At 31.7% G+C, this 25,418-nt stretch overlaps 2 protein-coding genes across 2 annotated transcripts in view; one reads left to right on the top strand and one right to left on the bottom strand.

The window, feature by feature from the left end:
• The window catches only part of LOC134686020 (centrosomal protein of 162 kDa-like), an 80,364-nt gene that overhangs the window by 40,022 nt on the left and 14,924 nt on the right, over positions 1 to 25,418 (bottom strand). The gene's annotated exons all lie outside the window — the stretch shown is intronic.
• Positions 22,043 to 24,241, top strand: LOC134686358 (protein PML-like). The gene is made up of 2 exons (XM_063546032.1): positions 22,043 to 22,072; positions 22,182 to 24,241. The coding sequence occupies exons 1-2, from the start codon at positions 22,043 to 22,045 to the stop codon at positions 23,010 to 23,012; spliced, it is 861 nt and encodes a 286-aa protein (XP_063402102.1). The 3' UTR covers positions 23,013 to 24,241.

Below are 25,418 nucleotides of genomic sequence, written 5' to 3'. Positions count from 1 at the left end.
GACATTTACACAAGGCACTTCTTGGTGACATTTAGACAAGGCACTCTAAGGTGACATTTAGACAAGGCACTATAAGGTGACATTAAGACAAGGCACTCCTAGTTGACATTTAGACCAGGCACTCCTAGGTGATATTTAGACAAGGCACTCCTAGGTGACATTTAGACAAGTAACTCCTAAGTGACATTTAGACCAGGCACTCCTAGGTGACAAGTAGACAAGGCACTCCTAGGTGACATTTAGACAAGGCACTTCTAGGTGACATTTAAACAAGGCACTCCTGGGTGACATTTAGACAAGGCACTTCTAGGTGACATTTAGACAAGGCACACCTAGGTGACATTTAAACAAGGCACTCTAAGGTGACATTTACACAAGGCACTCCGAGGTGACATTTAGACAAGGCACTCCTAGGTGACATTTAGACAAGGCACTCCTAGGTGACATTTAGACAAGGCACTCCTAGGTGACATTTAGACAAGGCACTCCTAGGTGACATTTAGACAAGGCACTCTTAGGTGACATGTAGACAAGGCACTACTAGGTGACATGTAGACAAGTCACTCCTAGGTGACATTCAGACAAGGCACTCCTAGATGACATTTAGACAAGGCACTCCTAGGTGACATTTACACAAGGCACTTCTAGGTGATATTTAGACAAGGCACTCTAAGGTGACATTTACACAAGGCACTCCTAGGTGACATTTAGACAAGGCACTCCTATGAGACATTTAGACAAGGCACTCCTAGGTGACATTTAGACAAGGCACTCCTAGTTGGGAATAACTAAAAGTAGATGCTTATTATTATAGGAGAAAGTACATGTATTTAATATATTGTTTATTAGAGTACGGCAAATATAAATATAATAGACCACTTTCGAGTTCATCCGTCACCGGCAAAAACTCGTCAATTATGCACGCCTTTATGACGTCATTTACCAGATAGAGGGGCTCGCCTGTATCCCTGCACTATTTACGTTCGTCAAGCGTCTTAGTGATCGTCTTTGTGCAAGATAAACTAGAAATAATGGTTGCTCTGTAGGTACTTACTGGCAATTCCCTAATGACAGCAGTGTTGATTGTCAATTTTGAGAATTCAATTTGCCGATTAATTCGTACAATATAGAATTATAGTTTTCCAACCACTCGCTCAACATTGGAAGGAAGTGACGACGCCCCTAAACGCACAAATGACGGCTATAAAGGCGGGTATAATTGACGAGTTTTTTCCGGTAAAGGATGAACTCGAAAGTGGTCTATTAGATCTATTAATTGTTATTGAAAGGGAAGGCATTTACAATATTTCCTTACTCTATCATCACAACTGAGGCCATGGAAAAATAATTGATGGTTTCCCCTAACCCGATCGGGTCATTTAAAAAAAAAATAGCCTGCCTGCCGGGTCTTTAAAATTTTCCTTAGTTTGGGGAAACCAACAATTAATTTTCCATGGCCTGATTCTCAAGAAATAATTCTTATGTAAAAGAATCAAATACAGATTTTATGACATCTATTTAACTTCAAGTTACTTTTTGTAATTTTAGTGTTTCCAATTGGGGTTGATCATGAAGAAGAGGTTCAAGTGCCAAATTCAAGAAGCTTTACACAATGGCGAGAAGGAAGAAGAGTTGTTGAGCTTGGTATACTTGCTGATGGATTGCGTGGGTGTGCAAAATGTGGACTTCCTTTACAACTTGGACACACTACCAGTATACTTACATGTGGATTGTCTGCTATTCTAAAGGTACAACTAGGTTAAAATATACTGAGTGATCATTGAAATTGTTTGTTGTTATAATACTGATGAAAAATTTGGTGCCGAATTGAAGTCGAAACATGTGTGACTGTCAATAGACTTTTCCCTTGTATGTCTGTTGGTGCAACAGTACCTAAGAAATTGTTTTCTGTTTTCTAACTTAACGTTGCATCATCAAAATGATTTGAAATTTATAGTTCCAATGTGGGATCACTTTCAATCATTGTTTCTGACTTTTGCCCCTTTTTTAAGTTTTTAAGTCATTCAGAAATTAAATGAATTTGATAAATTTAAACTTTTAGATTTAAGTTTATTTTCTGTTTTGCTTTATTTTGCTTTGTAAAATTTTACAGTAGAAAATGGACTGACTTTTGCTTCAATTAGTGTAATATATTTAAGAATTGAATGCTTCTTTTTGTAAATTCATTTGGGTGTAAAAGCATTGACCGAAGTACATTTTGTATGAAGCACATCTAATGTAATTATATATGAATAAAATGGAATAAATGTAAAGATGTGGTTTAACTTTTTTGGCAGATTCCTTGTATTAACACAGTGTGTAGACATGTCAATAATATACCAACTGGGAAAAGACAGGAGAGAATATGGGATGCAAATGTAAAGCTTGCTTCAGGTATTTGATTTAATAACATACATACAGTGTAAAGTAACAATGGTCAATCTTTTATGAACTTAAACTGTTATGTCTTTAAATTGTTATTTATAAACCATGTTTATCAAATGTTATTAATCAAGTACATGTCATGGTCGTGACGTGACGTTGTTGATGGAATATAGTAGTTCCAGTAAGAAGGCGGGGCTTATAGATTAATTGAGGGCATTGACGTGTAAAGCTAATGTTTATACGTATAGCTTTATCTGTATAGTAAAATAGGTGATTGCAGTATAATCAGTGTTAAATATATTGCAATTTCAAAATTGTTGCCAAATGGCAGTAAAAAACATGCCCTGTCCTGGCCAAGGCATGTATACATAGAGAATTTTACTGTCAGTTATTACTAAATGAAAATGCTTTACAAAAATATTGTATTAGATTATGTTTTTGATTTATAGAATTGCCTTCACTATTATTATTTATGGTTTTTTTTTCAATAGCTTCAATAAATGCAGGACTGGGTGAAAGGCAAGTGAACACATTACTATCTGGTTTAAATATTCCTCCTGTGAGCCATTGTATGATGTCAGCTAGGCAAAAGGATGTTGGAGTTGCACTACAAGAAGTAGCAAAAGAAACAGTAGATCAAGCCCTGTGTGAGGAAGTAGAGTTAACTAAAAGGTAAGACAAATGTTTACTAGTATTATATATTAATGGCTCCATCACATTGGTAGGGAAACAAATTAACATATATTCTTTTCATCTCTTTCTCCTCTGGAACTATTGAATAAAGTTTCATGAAACTTGATTGATAGCTTAGACAATATAAGTAAATAAGAAATGATGTTTTAATAAATGCCGGATCGGGCGAATGGCATCTGGTTTAAAATCAGCTCAATTAAAACAACCTGTTAAGAAAAAAATACCAAAAAAAAGCTATATGGAGGAATTTTCAAAATAAACTCCATAAGCAGTAATTTTGCCAAAAAATAAAACTGCCCACGAAAACAAACGCGAACTTGATCAGTTACTCATCAAAGAAGAGTTTCATAGCTAATTTTTTATTGTTATTTCAATAGGGAATAAATAATCCCAAAAAAGTTGAAACCTTACTGACGGGCGAGTACTAGTCCTGCTTTCACCTTTGGTGTCACTTATAGACCTGCTTACAAAATTGTATAGTTTGTCAGTGTTATAATCTGTAATGGAAATAGATCTTTTTACTTTCAGAAATAAAGACCAAGATAGTATAACAGCTGCTGTAGATGCGGGATGGCAAATGAGGGGCAGTGGAAGGTCTTATAACAGTTTGTCTGGTAGGTAATTCTCTAAATGATGTCTGTATAAATAGTCCAAGAAAAGGCTCTGTGTTGAAGGCCGTATATTCATATTGACCTATAATTGTTTACTTTAATAAGATGTTATTAATATTTGGAGGGAGTGAGGTATCATTGGTACTCATACCATATCTTCCTATATCTAATGACACAACAACCAATTACATTTATGTTAAACAGCAAACCACTGGTCATAAAATAAAAGATTTCCATATAATTTTCCACTTTAAAATGTTGCAAAAAAAAAAATTACTTTCTACAACTCTGAATTACCAAAGGTCACGATACAATGAATGCAATTTCAAGTATGCGCATTGTTTATAATGAATAGGGGCAAATGTCCATTGCTGACTTTGCTCTTGTTAGATTTTTAAACCATAAACATGTCAAAAAAATATAGAATAGCAAAATTTTGTGACTGCATTGACCCTATTCATACATGAATGAACTTGACTGGATAAACAGTGTTTAATTCAAAATTAATGCACCTAATAAATAACGTGTGTACACTGTAGAAATTGATAGAACCTGTTCGCCAACTCATAGATTCATAGTTTCCAGGAGAGTTCATGATCCTTTTGTTTTTTTAGAACAAAAACCATTTTCTGCTGTATATTGGTATCACATCGTCGTTGTCTGTGTGGTCTGAAGATACTTAGTTTCCGGACAATAACTTAAGTTTAAGTGAATGGGTCTATTTTAGATTTAAACACAAGGTTTAAAATCCCAAAAGGCAGATTTGGATTGATTTTAGGGGTTATGGTCCCATCAGTTTAGGAATTATGGGCCTAAAAACTAGAGGGTCCAAGGACCCTGTGTCGCTCACCTTAAATTTGTTGTTGACAATTGTTGCATGAAATAACTTTTTGTTAACGGAAACGTTGTGAACCAATATCTAATCTTTTTTGTGATTGAACTACTTTCAACTAGTTTATTATTTTCAGTTTTGAAGTCTAAAACATACTTTTCAAGTATTGTGTTGTTTTCTCATCATGCTCATTGACAAACATATCTATATATTTGTTCTATATAAACTCGTCATCGATACCAGGACTACATTTTGTATATACGCCAGACGCTATCATTACTGGTCAAGAATCATCAAGGAAACTTGAATTGATTTTGACATGTTCATCATATATAAGTTGTTCAATTGGTTATGACAGCAAAGTTACTGATCATTATGTAGAAGGACAACAGATCAATCTTTTTACTGGACCCAAGATTATAATCTAATTCTTAAATGAGTGGTGACCCGACCTTTAAATTAAGATTCAAAATGAATAGGTATTACTTGAATTGAACAAGAAGGTAGACTCAGACAACTAAGTTTTTGTTAGCTTAAATAGAGAATACCTTTATAGTAGTTCTATCATGTGTGAAGCTGCTATTTGTTTGTCATTTTGGGTTGTGACCATGTTTGTCTCCAACTCATTTTTTTCTCTCTTTTTGACTGAAGGTTTTGTTCTTATCAATTTATAAAATGAATGGGGTGTGAAAAATATTGAAAGACATCAAATTTAATTTTTTATTATGAAAACTTTGAACACATGAAATACTTCAAATAATGCATTATAATATTCATTGTCTTATACATTTTTTTATATATGTTTGTGCATTAAAACAGTTCACTTATAGCACACTATTTACATTCTATAACAACACATTTTCAAAGTCAAAATATGACAGTAAAAACAGTATATATAATAAAAAGCAACACAGCAATTATATCATGATATGATTATTGTTTCCATAGCTTAACCTTCAAAATGACTTGAAGTTAATTTGTAAAGACTTGTCAAGAAGAATATTCACCATTTTTTTTTCAATTTAAGAGTCTAGATTCTATATATAATTTATTTTCTCTTGAGCATTTAACAACTATAAGTAATTGTCATTTATGTTTCCTTTCTATTCATGGTATACTGAGTTATAGTCCATAGTATTTCTGTTTTAAACTTTATTCAGATTAGTTCTGGTGGATTTGCTTTAATGTAAGATTCTAGAGTTTACTCCATATGTTTATCAATTGTTGTATGATGTTAACATAAGAACAACCGAAACAATCTATATGATTCTTTCTTCAGCAGTTAGTTTACTGAATTTCTTTACATTGGCTTATTATAAAACCATCAATAAATGTTCTCAAATTTCTTCTATTTTAAGCAAATGTTCACAAATTTTTGCTCTATTAAGCAAATGTTCACAAATTTCTGCTCTATTATGCAAGAGTTCACAAATTCTCTCTAATAGGCAATTATCACAAATTTCTGCTCTATTAAGCAAATGTTCACAAGTTCTTTTCTAATAGGCAATTTTCACAAATTTCTGCTCTATTAAGCAAATGTTCACAAATTCTTCTCTTACAGACAAATGTCACAAATTTCTGCTCTATTAAGCAAATGTTCACAAATTCTTCTCTAATAGGCAAATGTCACAATTTTCTTCTCTATTAATCAAATGTTCACAAATTTCATCTCTATGAAGCAAATGTTATCATAAATTGTTCATTAGTTTCTGTTTTATAAATGACTTCTACATATTTATCAAATGTATAAGCAACCACATAGTTGAGTAGAATGACAAATTAATGCAATATTTGATATTTTTTTCCAAAATTTAACCCTTTGCATAAATTAATGATTTACACATTTTGGTAGACCTGTACTTAGAATAAGACATAATTGAAATAACAGCAAGGATCTCAACATTCATAAACATTTTGATTATTTAATCATAGTTCATCAAACAGCCAGTTAAATCTAATTATTTTGTAGGAAGAGAAATGAGGCATGGAACTTGTGGTCTTCAAAACTCCTTTTTATATCTATATTAAAGCAATGGCTTTTGATTGTATTCAAAAACAAATATTTCAAGAATTGTATACATATACATTAATCATGTTAATAACAGGTAAATATCAGGAGTGTTCACATGCAAAGTGCACACAACTCTCTACTGATACAATGAGCATTCAGGTAGTAGAGGATCTAAAATTTGATGTCTCCAATCATTACTGACTTGAAATGAATGGAATTTTACTTTTCCTCCATAGCAAAATGGTTGATCAATCACCAAGGACCTTTCTGCTTTATGGAAGTCAAAGCAACACAGTTTCAAATTTATTTACCTCTGCTACCGTTAATCCAGTGTACCTATAAAGAAGAAAGCTTTGTAAATAAGCTTTCTTTTATACAGGTAAAACTGGATATCAGGAGTCTTGAAGCCATCTCATTTCTATTCCTACTTGTGAAAAGGCAAATCTGTTGGAGTGGAAACCCATTTTCCTTTAAAACCACTCCTGCACATTTGAGGTTGCATTTTCAGCAACCCCAAATGTGTCATGTTTTTAAGCGGGTTTAATTTTCATTGTTACAAACAAAGCTGGTTTTGGCATATAAAATAATCATTATACTGAATCATTGTGTTTCAATGGCTACATATATAACTTTATGATCTGACCAATAGGAATCAAGAACATCTGTTTCAAAGTTTATCTTACTATCAAAATTTAGGAAAATTAAGTCCAACAGTGTACCAGAAGATGTAGTAGGTTTAGACACAATTTGTGAACAGCAAAATGAATCTCTCATGAACTTTAAAAAAGAAGTGTTCCCAGTGTTTAAATCAATATTAAAGTCTCCCATTATGATAATTTTTGGAAGTCTTAAATACACATCAGGAAGAAGATTTGCAAGGAAAGTATCTTTGAGTTGTTGCAATTTGCAGTTTGGTGCCTTGTAAACAAAGACAATCTGAAAAACACCTTTGCTAGGTGATATTATGTCTGCTATAACAAACTCTAAAGATGGAGTTGAGAAAGTGACTGTATTGTGAAGAATACAATTATTTCGATAATATAATACCAATCCATGGGGTGGTCTTGTATTAAAGTTTGTTTGCTTTTGGTCTAACCGAACTGGTGGTTCAAAACCAGGTAAATGAAAATCCCCATTTTCATCTGTTGATATAAGTCTTGATTCAGCAATACCAATAACATCAGCATCCAAGATGTTAGGGTCTGATTTTATATCATTAAAGTGAGCATGCAATGACCTTGAGTTGTTGAAAACGACTTTAAAATAGTTACTTGATAAATTATACAATGGCTTAAAGCACAACTGTAGAGTTGCATCTGTCCTTAGTCTGTGTAATTCTTGTCGAACACACTCTGCTACAGCTATTGCTTGTTGATTGAGATCTAATATCTGTAATCCAGTTAAAGATGTGACTCTGCTTAGTGCAACATAGTGAATATGTGGAATTTTTCCTTTACGTTTTGATTTCAGACTAACAACAACTTCTTGTAATGTATCTCCTTGTGATTTATGAATTGTTTTTCCAGCTGCTGGACGAAGAGGAAATTGAATTCTTTCAAAGGTCTTATATTTATAAGTAAATGACCTTTTAATGTCAAACATTGGAGTCCATGTAATTTCAACATCTTTTCCAAACAAGTGTGAATATTTTCTTCTATTGTTAGCACCAATTCTGGCATCCTCAAACTTAACCCATATGATACTTGGTCTTATAGATTTCGTTTTGCACTCTATCAATTTAAGTTCACAAGTTGAACCATTTGTGAGACCATCAGTGACTTCAATATTAGCTGTAAGATCATATTTCATCCCAATTGCTAATACTACTTCCTTTGCAAGGTTTGCTGTATCAGACTGCTTTTCTGGTAAAGAACTAAGTAATTTTGTTTTTACAGATGCTGGTAAATCCCCACAAACTGTGTCAACTGCTGTAACTTTAACCTTTTGTGAGCCTAATTTAGATATGTATTGCAAATCAAAATTATCCACTATAAAGCATTTTCAACAAACAAATGAGTAGCATTAGTTCTGTATGTTGGATCACTGATTGAAACAGTTCTTGTATTTAAAACTGCAAAATCATTTTCAGTCAGCTGATTTTGTCTCAACCTATTTAGTAATTGAGCAAATTCCAAATCATCTTTTTGTCTCATTATTTCAGTTAGTTCATGAAAAGAAAATAATAATTTCCAGTAATTAGGAGCTAATGCTGTTAATCCTTTGCTTAGATCATTGAAAATCCAGCTGTCAAATACAGGTTGGAGTTGGAAAAAGTCACCAATAGCTATAATACTCACGCCACCAAATGAACAGTTGCTTCCCTTGATTTTTTTCAGCCTTCTCTCCAGTAAAGAGAACATTTTATTTCCAACCATTGAAATTTCATCAATCAAAATCAGAGACAAATTTCTGTATTTCATTCTGAGTGTATTGAGAACATCGCATGACAATGACTGGTCAAGTCCTTTATTTGGTTGTATCTGGAAAGCATTGTGAATGGTCAGACCATTTATATTGTAAGCTGCCTTTCCAGTAGGAGCACAAAGAAGAATTCTAATATCGTCAGGGTCCTCACCTTCAATAGAACATAAGTGTCTGTGTAAAGCTTGAAATATTGTTCTTACAACTACAGATTTTCCACATCCTGCTCCACCTGTCAAAAATGTATAAAATGGTTCATGTTTTGTTTTAACCCATGTGACAATATGTTGGAAAAATTCCCACTGTTTCTTATTCAAGGATCTTATCAAATCAAAATAATCCCTCTCACTTATTCTGTTTGCATGATTTGTCAATTCTACTGTTCTTGCTTCTATTCCAACTTCACGGGACATATCATACAGTCTATGTTCTGTTGGTCTATCTGGATTGAAATGTACATACTGTTCAGATTCTGTTGGGCCTATTTCAGCATCTTCCATTTCTACTTGCTGTGTGGCAGGTGCTATTTGATCATTCTCATTACAATCGTTTTCTGCCTCTTCTATAGCTTTCTCTAGGTCTATCACTTTTCCTTCATATTGCTTAGCTTTTTTTTCTAAAATTCTTGCAACGGTCAAGTACATGTTTTCGAATGTTTCATGGTCGCATTGCAAATCTGAAAGTTCATTTCTCCATGGATAAAATAACATTAAGCGTTCTCTGTAGAAGTTTTCAGAGTCAGTCTTGTAATTGTATTTAACATATCTTATAACCTTAAGTGTTTTTCTTTGATATATTCGAATACCATTTTTCAGGGTTATGTCGATTTTGTTATTGATTTCTTCTATAATATCTGCATTTGCCGCTTCATTTTCATTATCAGATTCATGATCTTTTTCTTCTGTTTCGTGATCATCTGAGGACTCAGTTTTAGGATACTGCAATTCAAGCTGAGATACATAATCTGCTAAACACCAGTTCTCCAGTTGTTTTGGTCTACGCGAGTACCTTTTAATATCATTGTCTGATTCTATTTCAGTAGAGTCTGGGCCTAGTTTTTCTAGAACCGATGATTGCTTGAGGAGAAAAGTTCTTTTGTGTTGTGGAGACGTGTTAATGAATACGACTTGTCTTGTAGCTTTTGTTAAAGGCATCTGTAGTGTTAAGTATGTTGCTTCTTGTGCGCTTGTTTCAACAGAATTTGAAAAGTAATTCCCAATGTGCCTTACTTGATGCTTCAAGTCTAAATTTCCCTGTCGTGCTTCTTTTGCTGCTTGGTCTAGTAATGCACTCATACCTTTTTGTGACTTGCTTATATATGAAACAATATACACTGCACATGCAAATGCATCTAAAACATACTGTAAATCATGATTTGCTTGCCAGGCTATCAACACAGTTTTCATGTAACCATTAACACGGACTTCAGATGGTTTTCGTTTGAGAAAAACTTTTGGACCACTCAAGTTGCTTCTTATGGCCTTAATATAATTTTCATCATCCATTTGTAACACATCATCTAAAAACATGTCATATGTCATCTGGTCTATATCTTCAGAATTGTGAAGTGTATTAATTTCGTTTTGTATTTCTTTATATATAGCTTTGTACTTTTCTATGTCATCATTTTCTTTTAAAGGCTCTAAGATTACTGTTGCTTTCATAGGTGGAAGGGGGAAACCAAAACGACAAATTGGGTGACCTTTTTTTCTGCATGTTTTTGAATGTTTATGAACCTGCAAATTGACTAAATTAGTATTATTTTCTAAAAGTGAACAGGAGACATATTTATCAATAAATGCTACAACATCTTCATTTGAATCACTTTCATAAACTGGTGCATTTTCAATCCAGATCAAGATATGAATATGGGGTGAACCTCTCTGTTGAAATTCAACTCTATAAAAAAAATCTGTCAATTTTCCAATAGGATCATGATCACTTTTCAACACCAAGTTAATAAACTGTTGGACACGATAATCAAAATATCTAGAGCATGTCACAGGGTCTTTCTGAACAAGTTTAGATTTCTGATGCCAATCCATTCCTTCCAATTCATTGTCAGTATATTCTTTGCCATCATTTAATTTGCCAAGAATTCGTAACAAATCTTTCCAATTAGTGTCTGTAGATGAAAGAGAGCCAAACCATGTTGGAAGACCCAACTGTCTGATCATTGCAAACAAATCTTTCTTCCTCTTTTCAAGGTATACTGGAGAATTTCTTAAACTTCTAAAGATATAATAACCTTCATCTAATCTTACAAGATCATTTACAGTGTTAGGATTGAGTACATCTTTTGCTGTCCATTTTTTTCCTTCTGATTGACACCTTCTTAGAGCAAGATTGACCTTATCACTTATGTTTTTTAACTGAATTTTTTTTAACTTGAAAAATATATTTGGTACAGACTGTGCTACTCTCCTATCCATGGACCTTAGTTCCCATTTGACAATATCAGTAAAGTGAACAGAGACAGACCTGTCTTTGTTATCTGGCCTTCGTTGACCACAGAATATAGTTGGAAAAGATAAGTACTCTGCATCAGGATCACTGTAGAGACTAATTGGTCGTTGACCTTCACCAGGAGCAAAAGTTAAACCTGCATCACATAGTGGATTGTCGTCTGGAATGTGATCTAACAGTGTATCTGTGTTTCCAACATGCGTTTCACTTTCATCTACTTCACTGAAATGATCGGAGTCATTATCTGAATCATTCTGATCTTGGTCATTCTCTTTTTCTGCACTATTGTTTTCATTTTCATGTGTTTCTTCATTTATTTTAGCGATTTCGGTAATCCAATCCTCATTTATTTCTATGCCAGAAGACTTGTACAAGTCACTTGTTCTCATCAAATAATGTAATGCACAAATGACAGCAAAAGGTCTCACATTTTCACTAAAATCACACTTTTTGAATTCCAGCTTCTTCTTCAGTTTAACTGATATTGTACCTGATTTCTCTATTGTATGTGGAAGAGAATTTATTGTAGGTTGAACTTCAACAGGCACATTTACAACATTGCCTTTAACTGATAACTGTCCACCTCTTGGCAACTGTCGAATCTGCATAAAAGGAATTCTTAATGATAACAGTCTCTCTTCTAACGGATACAAATTTAGTTCTTTTGGTCTTTGGGGAAATCCCATTTTATTGGCTATCGAAAATCGAGGAATTCTTTGTTTTTTTATTGCATTGAGACAAGTATGACATATCCATTCTATGTCTTGTACAGATTTAAAATTAGTAAAGACATGTGACATGTTAGCAGGAGTGGTCATTTTGACAGTTTTAGAATTAACTACAGAATCACAAAACCAAGTTTGTTCACATGAAGTACATATATATGTAGGACCATCATTAATTTTTGTTTTAAAATTTCTTATGCAAGCATTTAGAGTTATACCTTGAACTCTTTTCTTTTTTAGTTTTTTTTCATGATCTGTGAAATCAATGTTTTTTCTTTTAGTACTTTTAATTGTCTTATCATAACATCTGTCTATATCTAATTTGTTCTGTCTAGAACTCTGTTTTTTCAATCGCTCATGTTCTAAATTTTCCGGATGTGATCTATATTCTTGTTTTCTATGAGAGTCCCGTTCGGACTCATGTTTTCTGTAGTCTTCATCTTGTCTGGCAATTTTTTTCTTTTCTGTTTCATTTCTTTTGAAAACATCATTCTTTCTAGCCTCCCTTTTAGCAGCAAGTTCTCTTTGATTGAAATCTTCATTCTTTCTAGCATCTCTTTTAGCAGCAAGTTCTCTTTGATTGAAATCTTCATTCTTTCTAGCATCTCTTTTAGCAACAAGTTCTCTTTGTCTTTCTATCTGTCTTAAATCAGAATTATCTCTATGAGACTTTTTACTTTCAGCTTCAGCCCTTCTATAATTTGTATCCTTTCTTACTTCTCTTTTAGCAGCAAGTTCTCTTTGATTGAAATCTTTATTCTTTCTAGCAGCTCTTTTAGCAACAAGTTCTCTTTGTCTTTCTATCTGTCTTAAATCAGAATTATTTCTTTGAGACTTTTTACTTTCAGCTTCAGCCCTTCTATAATTTGTATCCTTTCTTACTTCTCTTTTAGCAGCAAGTTCTCTTTGATTGAAATCTTTATTCTTTCTAGCAGCTCTTTTAGCAACAAGTTCTCTTTGTCTTTCTATCTGTCTTAAATCAGAATTATTTCTTTGAGACTTTTTACTTTCAGCTTCAGCCCTTCTATAATTTGTATCCTTTCTTACTTCTCTTTTAGCAGCAAGTTCTCTTTTATTGAAATCTTCATTCTTTCTAGCCTCTCTTTTAGCAGCAAGTTCTCTTTGATTGAAATCTTTATTCTTTCTAGCATCTCTTTTAGCAACAAGTTCTCTTTGTCTTTCTATCTGTCTTAAATCTGAATTTTCTCTCTGAGACTTCTTTCTATCCGCTTCAGTCTTTCTATAATTTTTATCTTTTCTTTTATTTTGCATGTACTTTTTCATATATACAAATTTGGGTACCTTTATATACTGGTAAGAATTATTTTTTTGTTTTATGTTCCTTAGTTTCTGATCATCGAAATAATTCTTAATCTGCTTGGTCACATCTTTCTCAGCATCTTTACTACTGATAGTGATACATATAGGTAAAATTTCATATTGAGAGTCTAAATCAATTTGTAAACTTGTGTAAAAAGCATACAAGTAACTGAGGAGGTCATGTAAGTCAGCAAATCCAATCAAAATACTTTTGCCAGAGGAATCTAATGGATTATTCAGTGTACATTCTGAATGAGAATGAGTGTCAAAAAAATAGTATATATGATTATAATAATAAACTGCCGAACATATGGCTCCAATCATTATAAGAAATGTGTTTGACTGCTTAATACAATTTTGAATTGCTTCTTGTAATGTGAGAAATCCAGTCAATTCTTGGTACTGTAAAGCTATACCAAACAGAATATTTTGTTTGTTAATTATAAAAATCCCTTCAGGAATTTCAATTTTAACAGGAATTTCATCAAAATTCAATAGCATATTTTTAAATAATCCCTGTGTTGTTAATTCTTGAACATGCTTCCTGTAAATTTCATCTCCTTTATTTAAAATGTAATCCAGGTTCAGTGTGTTTGAATCAAAATTTAAAGTAGAGAGTGATAAGAAAACTAAGCAATTACAAGTACATTGGTTTCCCCTGCTTTGATCAGCAAATTTTGTGGCATACTGGTCAAAAGTTCCAAATTTAATAAAGTTTGCATTAGAAGAATTGACAAATTTTGATAGCACCTCTTCTGAATTATTTCTAGGTTGTTCATTTTGGTCTTGCAACAGATCAGTTTGGATATTACTATGATAATCTTTTCTTGCATAACTATTGTTTAATTCATTTAACAGAAAATCTGTTTGTATATGATAAGTTTCTTTTGCACAGTTATTGTTACTGTTTTGATTCAATTCTTTTGCACAGTTATTGTTACTGTTTTGATTCAATTCTTTTGCACAGTTATTGTTACTGTTTTGATTCAACTCAGATAGTTCAAGTTTATCTAATTCAGATATTTCAAGTTCATTTAATTCTGATATTTCAAGTATATGTGGTTCAGATATTTCAAGTTTATTCAATTCAGATTTTTCAAGTAGTTTCAAGTTACTGTTGTTTATATTTGAGTGGAGGTCAGTATCCCCCATGTTATTTGAGTTACTGTTGTTTATATTTGTGTGGAGGTCAGCATCCCCCATATTTTTTGAGTAACTGTTGTTGAGGGTGTCAGTATCACCCAGGTCAAGGTCAATTCTAGTACTGTTTATGGGGCCAGTATCCCCAGTCAAGTCTGTCAGTCTCTGTTGCTGTGGGTTTTTCACACCACGTTTAGCCTCTGCTACCCTCCAATTTTTTCTTCTTGGCATCTTTAAAAATCTATAAATACATATATGCAAAATTTTCAAATAATGTACAATAATGAGGACAAAATTTTACAAGTGCTTAATGCAATAAAAGAAAGGCTGGATGAACAATTGCATAATGAGAGCTAATATAAGTAGTAATTCTAAATATATCATGAATATAATATGTGTTTTCTGCCAAAGATTTGTCACTTGTTAAGACATACTTATAGATATACCTATACATGTATCTAGAACACTGATGCCTTGTTCACATGTACATTCAATTCGAATCTAATTCGCTAATCACATTCACCCACTCTTCTTTTTTAATTCATTTTATCCAATTCGCATTAGAAATACTATTTTGTTAATAGGAATTAAAAGATAACATCATTAAGACAGTAAGGCAAATTTGACATGTATTGCAATTTCAATGAGAAATGAGGTTAGAACTAAAATGTTTGGAGTGCCAGTAAACCAATTTGAAATACGTTTGAACTCAGCATGATATGCTTCATGTATTGGAATAAAATAAAATATCAAAGTGCAATTATAGTTGCTAAACATGTTGCCTTTGGCTATAAAGGAAACGTTATGTTATGTCCTTTTTTTAATAATGATCAATATTATGTTGGATTTTTTTTAATGTAAAAAAAATGTATAGCTTTATGAAATTGGTACTGCTGGTGCATTTGTACATATTTAAACAGTATTGTTAAAAATATCTATATATTCATTATAACAGACTTCCTAAATCAAGTAATTATAAGGCATATTAAGGTGATAACATTAATGCACCAATGTTCATATAGAGTAAAATTTAGTTTTAAGGAGGCTCGCGGGTATAAGATTTTTAGAAAAAAAATAAACATTAAATTTTTATTACAAACTTTATTCATTACTTAAACATGTTAAAGTAGTTGTTACTTTATCACATGGTACAAAAATCATTCCAAAAAATCATTTCATGTAGGCCCCAGGTGACTTTTGAAATGTAGATATCATTGAAAAAGCTCCAAATTATCTCCCTTTAAAGCAAAAATTTCATTTTTTGTCAATAAAATTGAAATATCTTTTTTAACCAATCGGTGACCTATATTTTTTATTGTTGTTTTTAAATAAGCTGTACATAAATAAATTTATTGTTTTTTTTCAAATAAGCTGTACATAAATTTTTTGTTGTTTTTGAATAAGCTGTACATAAACTAAATAAACTAAATAATTGTAAAATTTAAGCGATTTCTGTAATTAAGTTCTTTTGATATCACCGCTATTTCTCCTATTAGTTCAACAGAAAAAAAGGATATTATTAAAAATGTAGGCTTCTTTCGAAGACAGATTGTGAGCGTAAATGAACAGTGACCCCATTTTTTAATTTCATTTTTCTATTAAGTATAAGATAAAGTCCATTTATAGAAAAATATAGAGAAATCCTATATTAAATTAAAAAATTGATTTAGACCCGTGAGCCCCCTTAAACGTTTTAAACAATACATGTTTACTTCATTCATATGTATGAGTACAGAAGTTTGAACTTTGACATATGAAATCAGTCAAAAATATTACTCTTAGAATGTATGATTAAATGATGTGTATATTATATCTATTTACTACATGCAATCTGTAACAATTTTATATCTTTTAATCATGGTACATGTACATTGAACTATTATGTCTATACAATTGTGTTTAAATGTTGTACAGTATGTTTGCTTTTTCTCTTATTATTATTATTATTTATTTTTTACTTGTATTGTATCCATGTATATGAAGGGAAGATTATTAATTGTAACTAACTGTATAAAATTTGCTTTTAAAAAAAAAAGGATTGTATATGTTTATTCACTTTTTGTCAAAGTCTTAATCTACTGTTAGTTCTACTTCCATTTGTTTGAAGCAATCAATATCTGCCGAGATTCAATATGTGGTTTGCATTTTTGATGAGCCTGCAACAGTATTGTCGCGAAAGTGATACATAGAAATGCTAGATTTTGTCAGAGGCGTCAACATTTAAATTACTAGTAGATTGACTAGCAGGTATACAGTCTAGGGATAAAGTTGGTTACACGTGAACTAATTTGTCAAATCTGCATCGAATTTTAAGAAACTTTGGCCAAATCTTTTATATGATTGATTTTATTATTTAAACTAAATTTTGAAAGCATTTTTTTTACAGTTTCATTTTTTGTTATAAATTGACAGACAAACATATCTTGTTGCAATTCAAATCTAAAGAAAATAATTGTTTCTTTTAAATCCTGGAGTGAACAAATCACTTTTTGTGGTAAGAAATTCCATGCGAAATTCCATGGTTATCATGAGTAAAATCATACAAGTGTTCGGTAAACAGGAAGTTGTCAAGTGATCAATCTGTAAACGCATCACACAGTAAAGCTGACTCAGATAAACCCTGAAACCAAATTTCAGAAATCCTTGTATTGTAGTTCCTGAGAAGAAGGCGACTAAAATATTCATCGGACGGACGGACGGACTGACGGACAGACAGAGGTAAAACAGTATACCCCCCCCTTTTTTTTAAAGCGGGGGTATAATTGTGTATGAAAGGTTTGTTGTGGATGGAATGACGGACAATGGTAAAAATATATGGCCCCCACGTCTTTGTTGGTTTGATCATCGATTTATTAGACTATATTTGCGTGTTTCAGAAGTGTTTTCTTTGCTTCACCAGCACACAAAAGATGACTTGATAAGTTCGGGTCAAAGTGATTAACGTCGGTTCAAACATTATGACATTACTGATATGTCCGAGCCAAAGTTATTAGGGCTGGGTCAACTTATTTGACGTCACAAAGACATGATATAGAATAATATTAAGAGCTGGACAGAGTAATATAGACAGTGGGATGACCGATAAGAAATCACAGCAATCCGTTTTGTACACAATTTCATTGATCTATCACTAATAGATCCTATTTTTACATAGTCAAATATTTTTAGAAATTATAAAAATAATAGCAAGAAAATCTTTTAATTTTCAATTTATAGAGCTACAATATATATCAGTTCACAAGTTACAACAGAACACAAATGCTTAAAATATTTTTAATTTCTTTAAATGCAATTATAATGATAATTCATTAAACATTTAAATCCATTGAAAACTTGTTTTAACTTCATCCTTCTCTTTTACAAGAATGTTTTCTCATCAACAACGTTGACATAATTTATTGCCAATGTTTGGAACATGCAAAAAATGCTAAATTTACATGTGTTTGTTAATTAGATACATTTACTTTTAATTGTATGCTACTTTATTTTCAACTGCACAACACAGTGAAATAAATATAAACAGCAAAATAATCACTTAACTATTTCAATTATGTTAATATTATTTGCTGTCCTTTATCTGTATTCTTCCCTGTCATCAGTATTATTTTATACCTTAATTTTACATTCTAAATTTAGAATGCTAGCTAATCAGATTTTTCATATAATTACATATCTAAAAATACTAAGTAGTTTGTGTGTACTCATTATATATTTTTAAACTATTGCAAACTCTTCCAAAACATATATTCCTGTACCTTCCAGACTGTTCAAACAGGAAATGAAGTATAATTTTAACTTTTCATTGAAGAGTTTCTTTTTGCTATATCTTATTACCACAAAGAAAATTTTAAACAACAAAGTACAACAAACTAAAACTCATGACACTGAAAACATGGTCTTTATTCTTGTAAAGTAAATGGTATGGTTCAAATATTTCTTAAATACCAATTCAACATCAATACGTTATATTGGGTTTCAGAGGATAAGATTTTTGTAAAAGATTACTAAGATTTACTAAAATTGGTTAAAATTGACTATAAAGGGCAATAACTCCTTGAGGGGTCAACTGACCATTTTGGTCATGTTGACTTATTTGTAAATCTTACTTTGCTAAACATTATTGCTGTTTACAGTTTATCTTTATCTATAATAATATTCAAGATAATAACCAAAAACAGCAATAATTCCTTAAAATTACCAATTCAGGAGCAGCAACCTAACAACGGGTTGTCTTATTCATCTGACAATTTCAGGGCAGATAGATCTTGACCTTATAAACAATAATATCACTTGTCAGATTTGCTCTAAATGCTTTTGTTTTTGAAATAAAAGCCAAAAACTGCATTTTACCCCTATGTTCTATTTTTAGCCATGGTGGCCATCTTTGTTGGTTGGCGTGGTCACCGGACACAATTTTTAAACTGCATACCCTAATGATGATTGTGGCCAAGTTTGGTTAAATTTGGCCCAGTAGTTTCAGAGGAGAAGATTTTTGTAAAAGTTAACGCCGGACGACGACGACGGACGACGACGGACGACGACGGACGACGACGACGGACGCCGGACGCAAAGTGATGAGAAAAGCTCACTTGGCCCTTCGGGCCAGGTGAGCTAAAAACGGTATAAAAAAAAGCATTTTTCTAGTTTCAAGACAATAACTTGTGTGAAAGTGTATGGATCTTGTTCCACAAGGTTCCACTAAAAAAAAAGATTGATTTCGGTGCTATGGCCCTAACTGTTTAGGAATTAGGGGCCAACAACAATATTTATCTTACAATGTGTACTTTGTATAAATTACTTATTTCATGACCAATTTCATGGGGTTTTATTCTAGAATTCTTGGGGTTCTTTAATATGCTGAATTTAACCATGTAGTGTATGAGGTTTATAAATTGTTCCACAATGGGAATGGAATGCCTTTGCTTTGGAAATATACATGTATACTAGATAAAAAAAGTAATGAATTATGATTTTAGAATATACAATGTATAAATGTATGCTGACATTCATGGACTTCTTAAAATATTTATATAAATGTGAGAAATTTATTATCAGTTTATTGAATCTGCATTTTTTTCAGGTAATTGTTCTATGATAGGTACCGAAACTGGAAAAATAGTTAATTATGCAGTCCGAATAAAGTCATGCAGAGTTTGCTCTTTGGCAGAAAAATCTAAAAGCTCACCACCTGTGCACGAGTGTCACATGAATTGGTGTGGGAGTGCAAAGAGTATGGAAGCAGACGTGGTCACAGAAATGGTCAAAGATGTGGGGAAAAAGGGTGTTAGTGTTAGCTCAATAGTAGGTGATGAAGACAGCACTAATATTGCTAGACTAAGAGCAAATATTGACAAGAATATAACAAAGGTGTCGGACTCAAACCATGTTAAAAAACTGCTGGGAAACAGTCTTTATGAAATAAGGAAGAAGCATAAAACATTGACAATAAAAGTTATTCAGTATTTACAACGCTGTTTCAACTATATACTGGCTCAAGGCAATGGAAATCCAGACATGATAAAAGAAAGTATACTGGCTCTTTCTGGTAACCCTTTTGAACAGCATGAGCGTTGTAACAACACTTGGTGTAGGTTCTTGGATAACCCAAATGAAAAGTTTAACTCATTGCCACATGGTAAACCACTCACAGATGGGGCCCTTCAGAATGATTTAAAGAGTGTGTTCACCAAGTATGCTGAGAATAGTGGTAAACTTTCGTCATTAGGAAGTACTCAGGCAAACGAAATTTGTAATAGAATTGTAGCTTCCAAGGCCCCATCACAACAACACTACAGTTCGTCTGGTTCCTTGAACTATAGAATAGCGGCTTGTGTTGCTCAGAAGAATGAAGGGAATAAATATATATTAGATGTAAGGTTTTACTGTTAATTATTCTCCTTAATTATAATAAATTGCACAAATACCATGATAATGATAATTGGAAATATCCCACTGATGATTTAATTTTGTCAGAGCATAACTGATGAATTCTTACTTGAAAGAAATGAGACAAAGGATAATAGGCCAAACCAAAAATTAAACATCAATTGACCAAAGACAACAGACCACTCTCCCAAATAAAAAAGAATAAATACATGAAAAACAAATCAGAATTAAGTTATACTAATTAAGATTGGAATTTAAATGTAATCATCTATCATGTTGAATTAGGTACCTATGTGCAGGAGATATCAAAATATAATTATTAATCTATTATGGCTGATTGTTTATGACATCAATGTCGATTGAAGAAAGCTGTGTCCACAGATAACTGTGTTACCTTTGTAATATTTTCAAAACAATATATCTCTTTTGATATGCAGGAATGAAAGTATTGCAACTACAATGACAGTTCTATAATAACATGAATAGTAATGATTATTTATAATGTGATATTTCTATATTTCAGGTTAACAAGAACATGTCTGTATCCCCAGGATATTATACTCTACGTTTGGCAGTCCTAAGAGATATTCAACACCGGAAAAGAGAGGCGATAGCAAATACTTATAGGTTCAAACAAAGACGAAGAAATTTAAAGTCAACGAGGTACCTAAACTTTTCACGCTTTTTGAAATTAGCGGAATGTTCTCCCAAAGGATCCATCTTTTAGGGAATTATTTCTGTGTTGCTAATTTTTATTCCAGTCAATCTAGCATAAATTTGACCTTAACTTGAAAGTAATTGCAACAGTACATTTTTAAATTTTTAATCTTGGGCATCATACCCCAAATATACACGGAAAAATGTGCCATAAAATCTAGCTTTAGGAAGACTAAAAAATCACCATGTTATGGAGATTTGCATTGAAAAGGGAGATAACTCTTGCAAAAAAAGGCAGATATATCAATAAAAACTGATACAAAATTATATCTTTACTGCTTCTATTCATCAGAATGTATTGATTCTTGACTTTTTAGCGGTCTTTAGAGTATAACAAACAACTTTAAGTATAATATACAGATATAAACAATACCAAATTTTCACATTATTTTTTCAAAATGATTACAAAGCTTCAAATTTGCAATTTCTTTAATAAAGGTGCAAGAAAAAAATAAAACTATCCAGAACACTTCGGTTTTGTATATATCAGGAGCAGAAGATTATATAATTTAGTCAAATACAAACTTATAACCCCATCAAAGTATCATACTTTACATAAATTTCTAGAAAAACAACAAAAAACTGACCAGAAAAGACTTATTTGTGCAAGAGTTATCTCCCCATCCAATATAAATTTCCATAGGAAATTAGAAATGCTGATTTTGAGTTTTCCTCAAGTTAGATTTTATGGGACTTTTTTCTGTGTATATAAAGGGCATAATGCTATAGATTAACTGAAACATTTTCTGTTGCAATTAGTTTGAGGTTAAATCTTAGTTTGACTGGACTATTTGAATTTTAAGGGTCGGATGAGCATTCAAATAGTATAGATAATATGAATGACCGGCTTCAAAAGCTTGGGCTTGTATAGTTTAAAAAATTTCTAGTAAATGCATTTTTCAATTCTTATTGGCATGATTCTGTTGGCTAGTAGTGCTAGTTCATGTGACATGCCTATCATGAAAGTAATTTAGCAATGTTATGCCTTTTATATTTCAGCAAGAAACTCTCACATAACACAGATTTCTGCAACATCTGACAAAGGTTCTATCAACACATATGTACTTCCAAAGAAACCAATAACACCTAAGGCACAGGAAATAACAGGGATCAAAGTTGAAGGGAGCAAGATGTTTTGCCATGACAAGGAAGTGAAATCTGTTGGCATCAAAGAGGCTTTAAAGATGTTAATATTATTTTTAGCACAATACAAGAAAAATGTAATTATAGGTCATAACATCAAGTCATATGACTTACCAGTGCTGTTTTGTGCTTTAAATAACTGTTCAATTATGAATGAATTTTCATGTTCCATTCTTGGATTTTTAGACACACTACAACTTTTTAAATCTTTGTTACCTGGATTAACCTCATATGCACAATCAAATTTCTACAATACAGTATTAAATGAAACATATGACGGTCATGATTCAATGGAGGACGTTGTTGCTTTGAGTCGTCTTTTCCATCACTTGGCTCCATCAACAGAAGCAAAACAATTGTCATCTTTTTCCATTGATTCAGCTGCAAGGAGATATGACCACAACCAGAAAACAAAACTACTTCTCCCTACTTTGACACCTCTTACAGAGAAGAAAGTAATTACACTAAGAACTGCAAATGTAATAGCAGCAAGTGGCATGTCTTTTTCTCACCTACGCATTTCATATGCAAGAGATGGCCGCCAAGGAATAGAAGATGTTCTGAAAGAGGAGGATGTAAATGGAAAAGTGCGTGTTACCAAATCAAAGAAGATAGTTGATGCCATATCAGACTTTTTCAAAAGTTTAAAACCAGATGAGTGATGTACTTTAGCATGTATCTTTCATATTTGTATATCCGAATTTGAACTGCATTCCAATTTTGCTTTAGGTTATTTCATATTCAAAATTTATTATATAGACTATGGTCTTCAGAGTGTAAATTTGTTTTGTTTAAAAAACTAATTGGCATGTAAATTAATGTTCAGGTATTTTTTGTTATTGAGAATGTTAATTTTTCTATCCATTTATTATCTGAAGCATGCAATTCTGGTCTAAGCAAGAGTGAAGAGTCATCTAATTCTATTGATATTTTGGAAAATACTTTATTTCAAATTGATCATAGGGACTGTATTGAGCAAGAATTTATTTGATAATTAAAAAATATATCAGCTATAACAAATGATTTATTCTGAAAAAATAAAGGGGATAATTTTGAGTATTGTCATGGACCTCTTACTGCACTTGTCAATATTTACATTGTAAGGGAACGTTGGTATCTGAATGGTGCCTTACATGTAATTGTTTTAATTCCCTTTCATTTTCGAGGTATAATAACAATTGTATCATATTATGGTATGCATGATAAGTTTGTTAATTTTTCCAGTTATGATGTTAAAGGGTTAAATTTTAACAAAATTCTGGATTTTTGAACTTGGCTATTTTCCAGAAACTTCCTGTGATGGTCAACATATGACTGTGTGTTACAGATTGACAAAAGGAAAAAGTTGGAAAACTATGTTTACTAGCTAACATCACATGATAATTTGCTCCATAAATATACTTTAATTTTTGTTTATGAAGTTTTTAAAGTAAAATGAGGCATTAATACTACTGAAATTGAACAAAATATGGGCAAAACCACAGTTTTTGGAAAATTCAAATTCAGTTTATTTTCTAATTCCAACACGGATTTTTTTCTTGTATCAGTTTTCAAGATCATAATACCTTCCTTATTAACTATTAATTATTAAAATATGGTTCTAATTACAATTTTTTTAATTTTTTACCCCTTAAAGGTTGTAGAAAGTCTGGATTTTGAGTAAAATCTAGTTTTTGAAAATCTCAATTATGCTTATAAATTTTCGAATTCCAGCATGGATATTTTTCTTGTATCAGTTTTTAAGATCATTAGACCTTTCTTTTTAACCCTTAACTTTGAAATGTGGTTATGATTGCAATTTCCTATTTTGTACACCCTAAAAGGTTGTAAAAAGTGTAGATTTTGGGTAAAATTCAGTTTTTGAAAAATTCAAATGAAGATTTTTTTTGGAATTCCAACATGGATTTTATTCTTTAATCAGTTTTAAGAATCATTAGACCTCATTCTTAAATATTAATTTTTAAAATGTGGTTCTGATTACAATTTCTTATTTTTTAAGCCTTTAAAGGTCGTGAAAAGTGAAGATTTTGGGCAAAATTCAGTTTTTGAAAATTGAAATGAAGATTTTTTTTTTATCCCAACATGGATTTTTTTCTTGTATCAGTTTTTAAGATCACAAGATCTTCCTTTTTAATTATTAATTATTGAAATATGGTTCTAATTACAATTTCCTATTTTTTACTACCTAAAAAGTTGTAAGAAGTGTGGATTTTTGGAAAAATCCATGTTATAGGCGGTGCTGAAATTTATCATCATTCTGCAAAACAAGTATTAAATTCTTTGCAATTTGACAAGAATTTATACTAAATATTATGAATTGTAATTGATTTATTGTTTTATGTTTTACTTATATGAGATTTTTTTTATTTAAAGGTAAAGGTATTTTTTCTATTGAAAATGGGAAGAATTACCTCCCTTTTCTGATTGTATGATAAAAAAAAATTTTGTCATGGATTTCTTAATTAAACATGAAAACATGTTAAAAAGTGTTATATCTTTATTTTCTATGCCATTTTAAAGCATTCTAATTACATCAACCTGAGCAGCGTACTCCCTTAACAGAAATGCGGTGAAACCCAAAATTCAGAAAATAATTGATTTTTTGGTCTTAACTGATCATTTGAAATAAAAGAAGCCATATTTCAATCTTTTTTGGAGCAAAAATTCACAAGTTGCAAATTTAGAGCATTAAACCTGAATGTGTGCTATTTTTAGCTTTTCCTACCTTGACAATATGCTTTCATATAAAAAATGTTATAAATTGTTATAAATGCACAGTAAGTTGTTTCTGTGGTGTTAAACATTTAAACAAGGGTTTATACAACATGTTTCAAACATAATAAATACACATCAAGCGTATAATCCAAAGTTAATACCGACACAGCAGACCAAAGCCAATTAACTAATAAAACCTCAATGCGTTGACCTTAATAGACCTTTGATAAGAGAATTACAGGCGTGAACAATGATTAGAGATATGTACAAATACATATAAATTAACCTTGACCGCAGATAATTGATAGCTTTTAATGACCGTCTATAAGAACGATCACAGACAATATACCATA

Source organism: Mytilus trossulus, chromosome 10, assembly GCF_036588685.1.
Source record: "Mytilus trossulus isolate FHL-02 chromosome 10, PNRI_Mtr1.1.1.hap1, whole genome shotgun sequence".
Taxonomy (NCBI): Eukaryota; Metazoa; Mollusca; class Bivalvia; order Mytilida; family Mytilidae; genus Mytilus; species Mytilus trossulus.
This window is presented reverse-complemented; position numbering and strand designations above follow the sequence as displayed.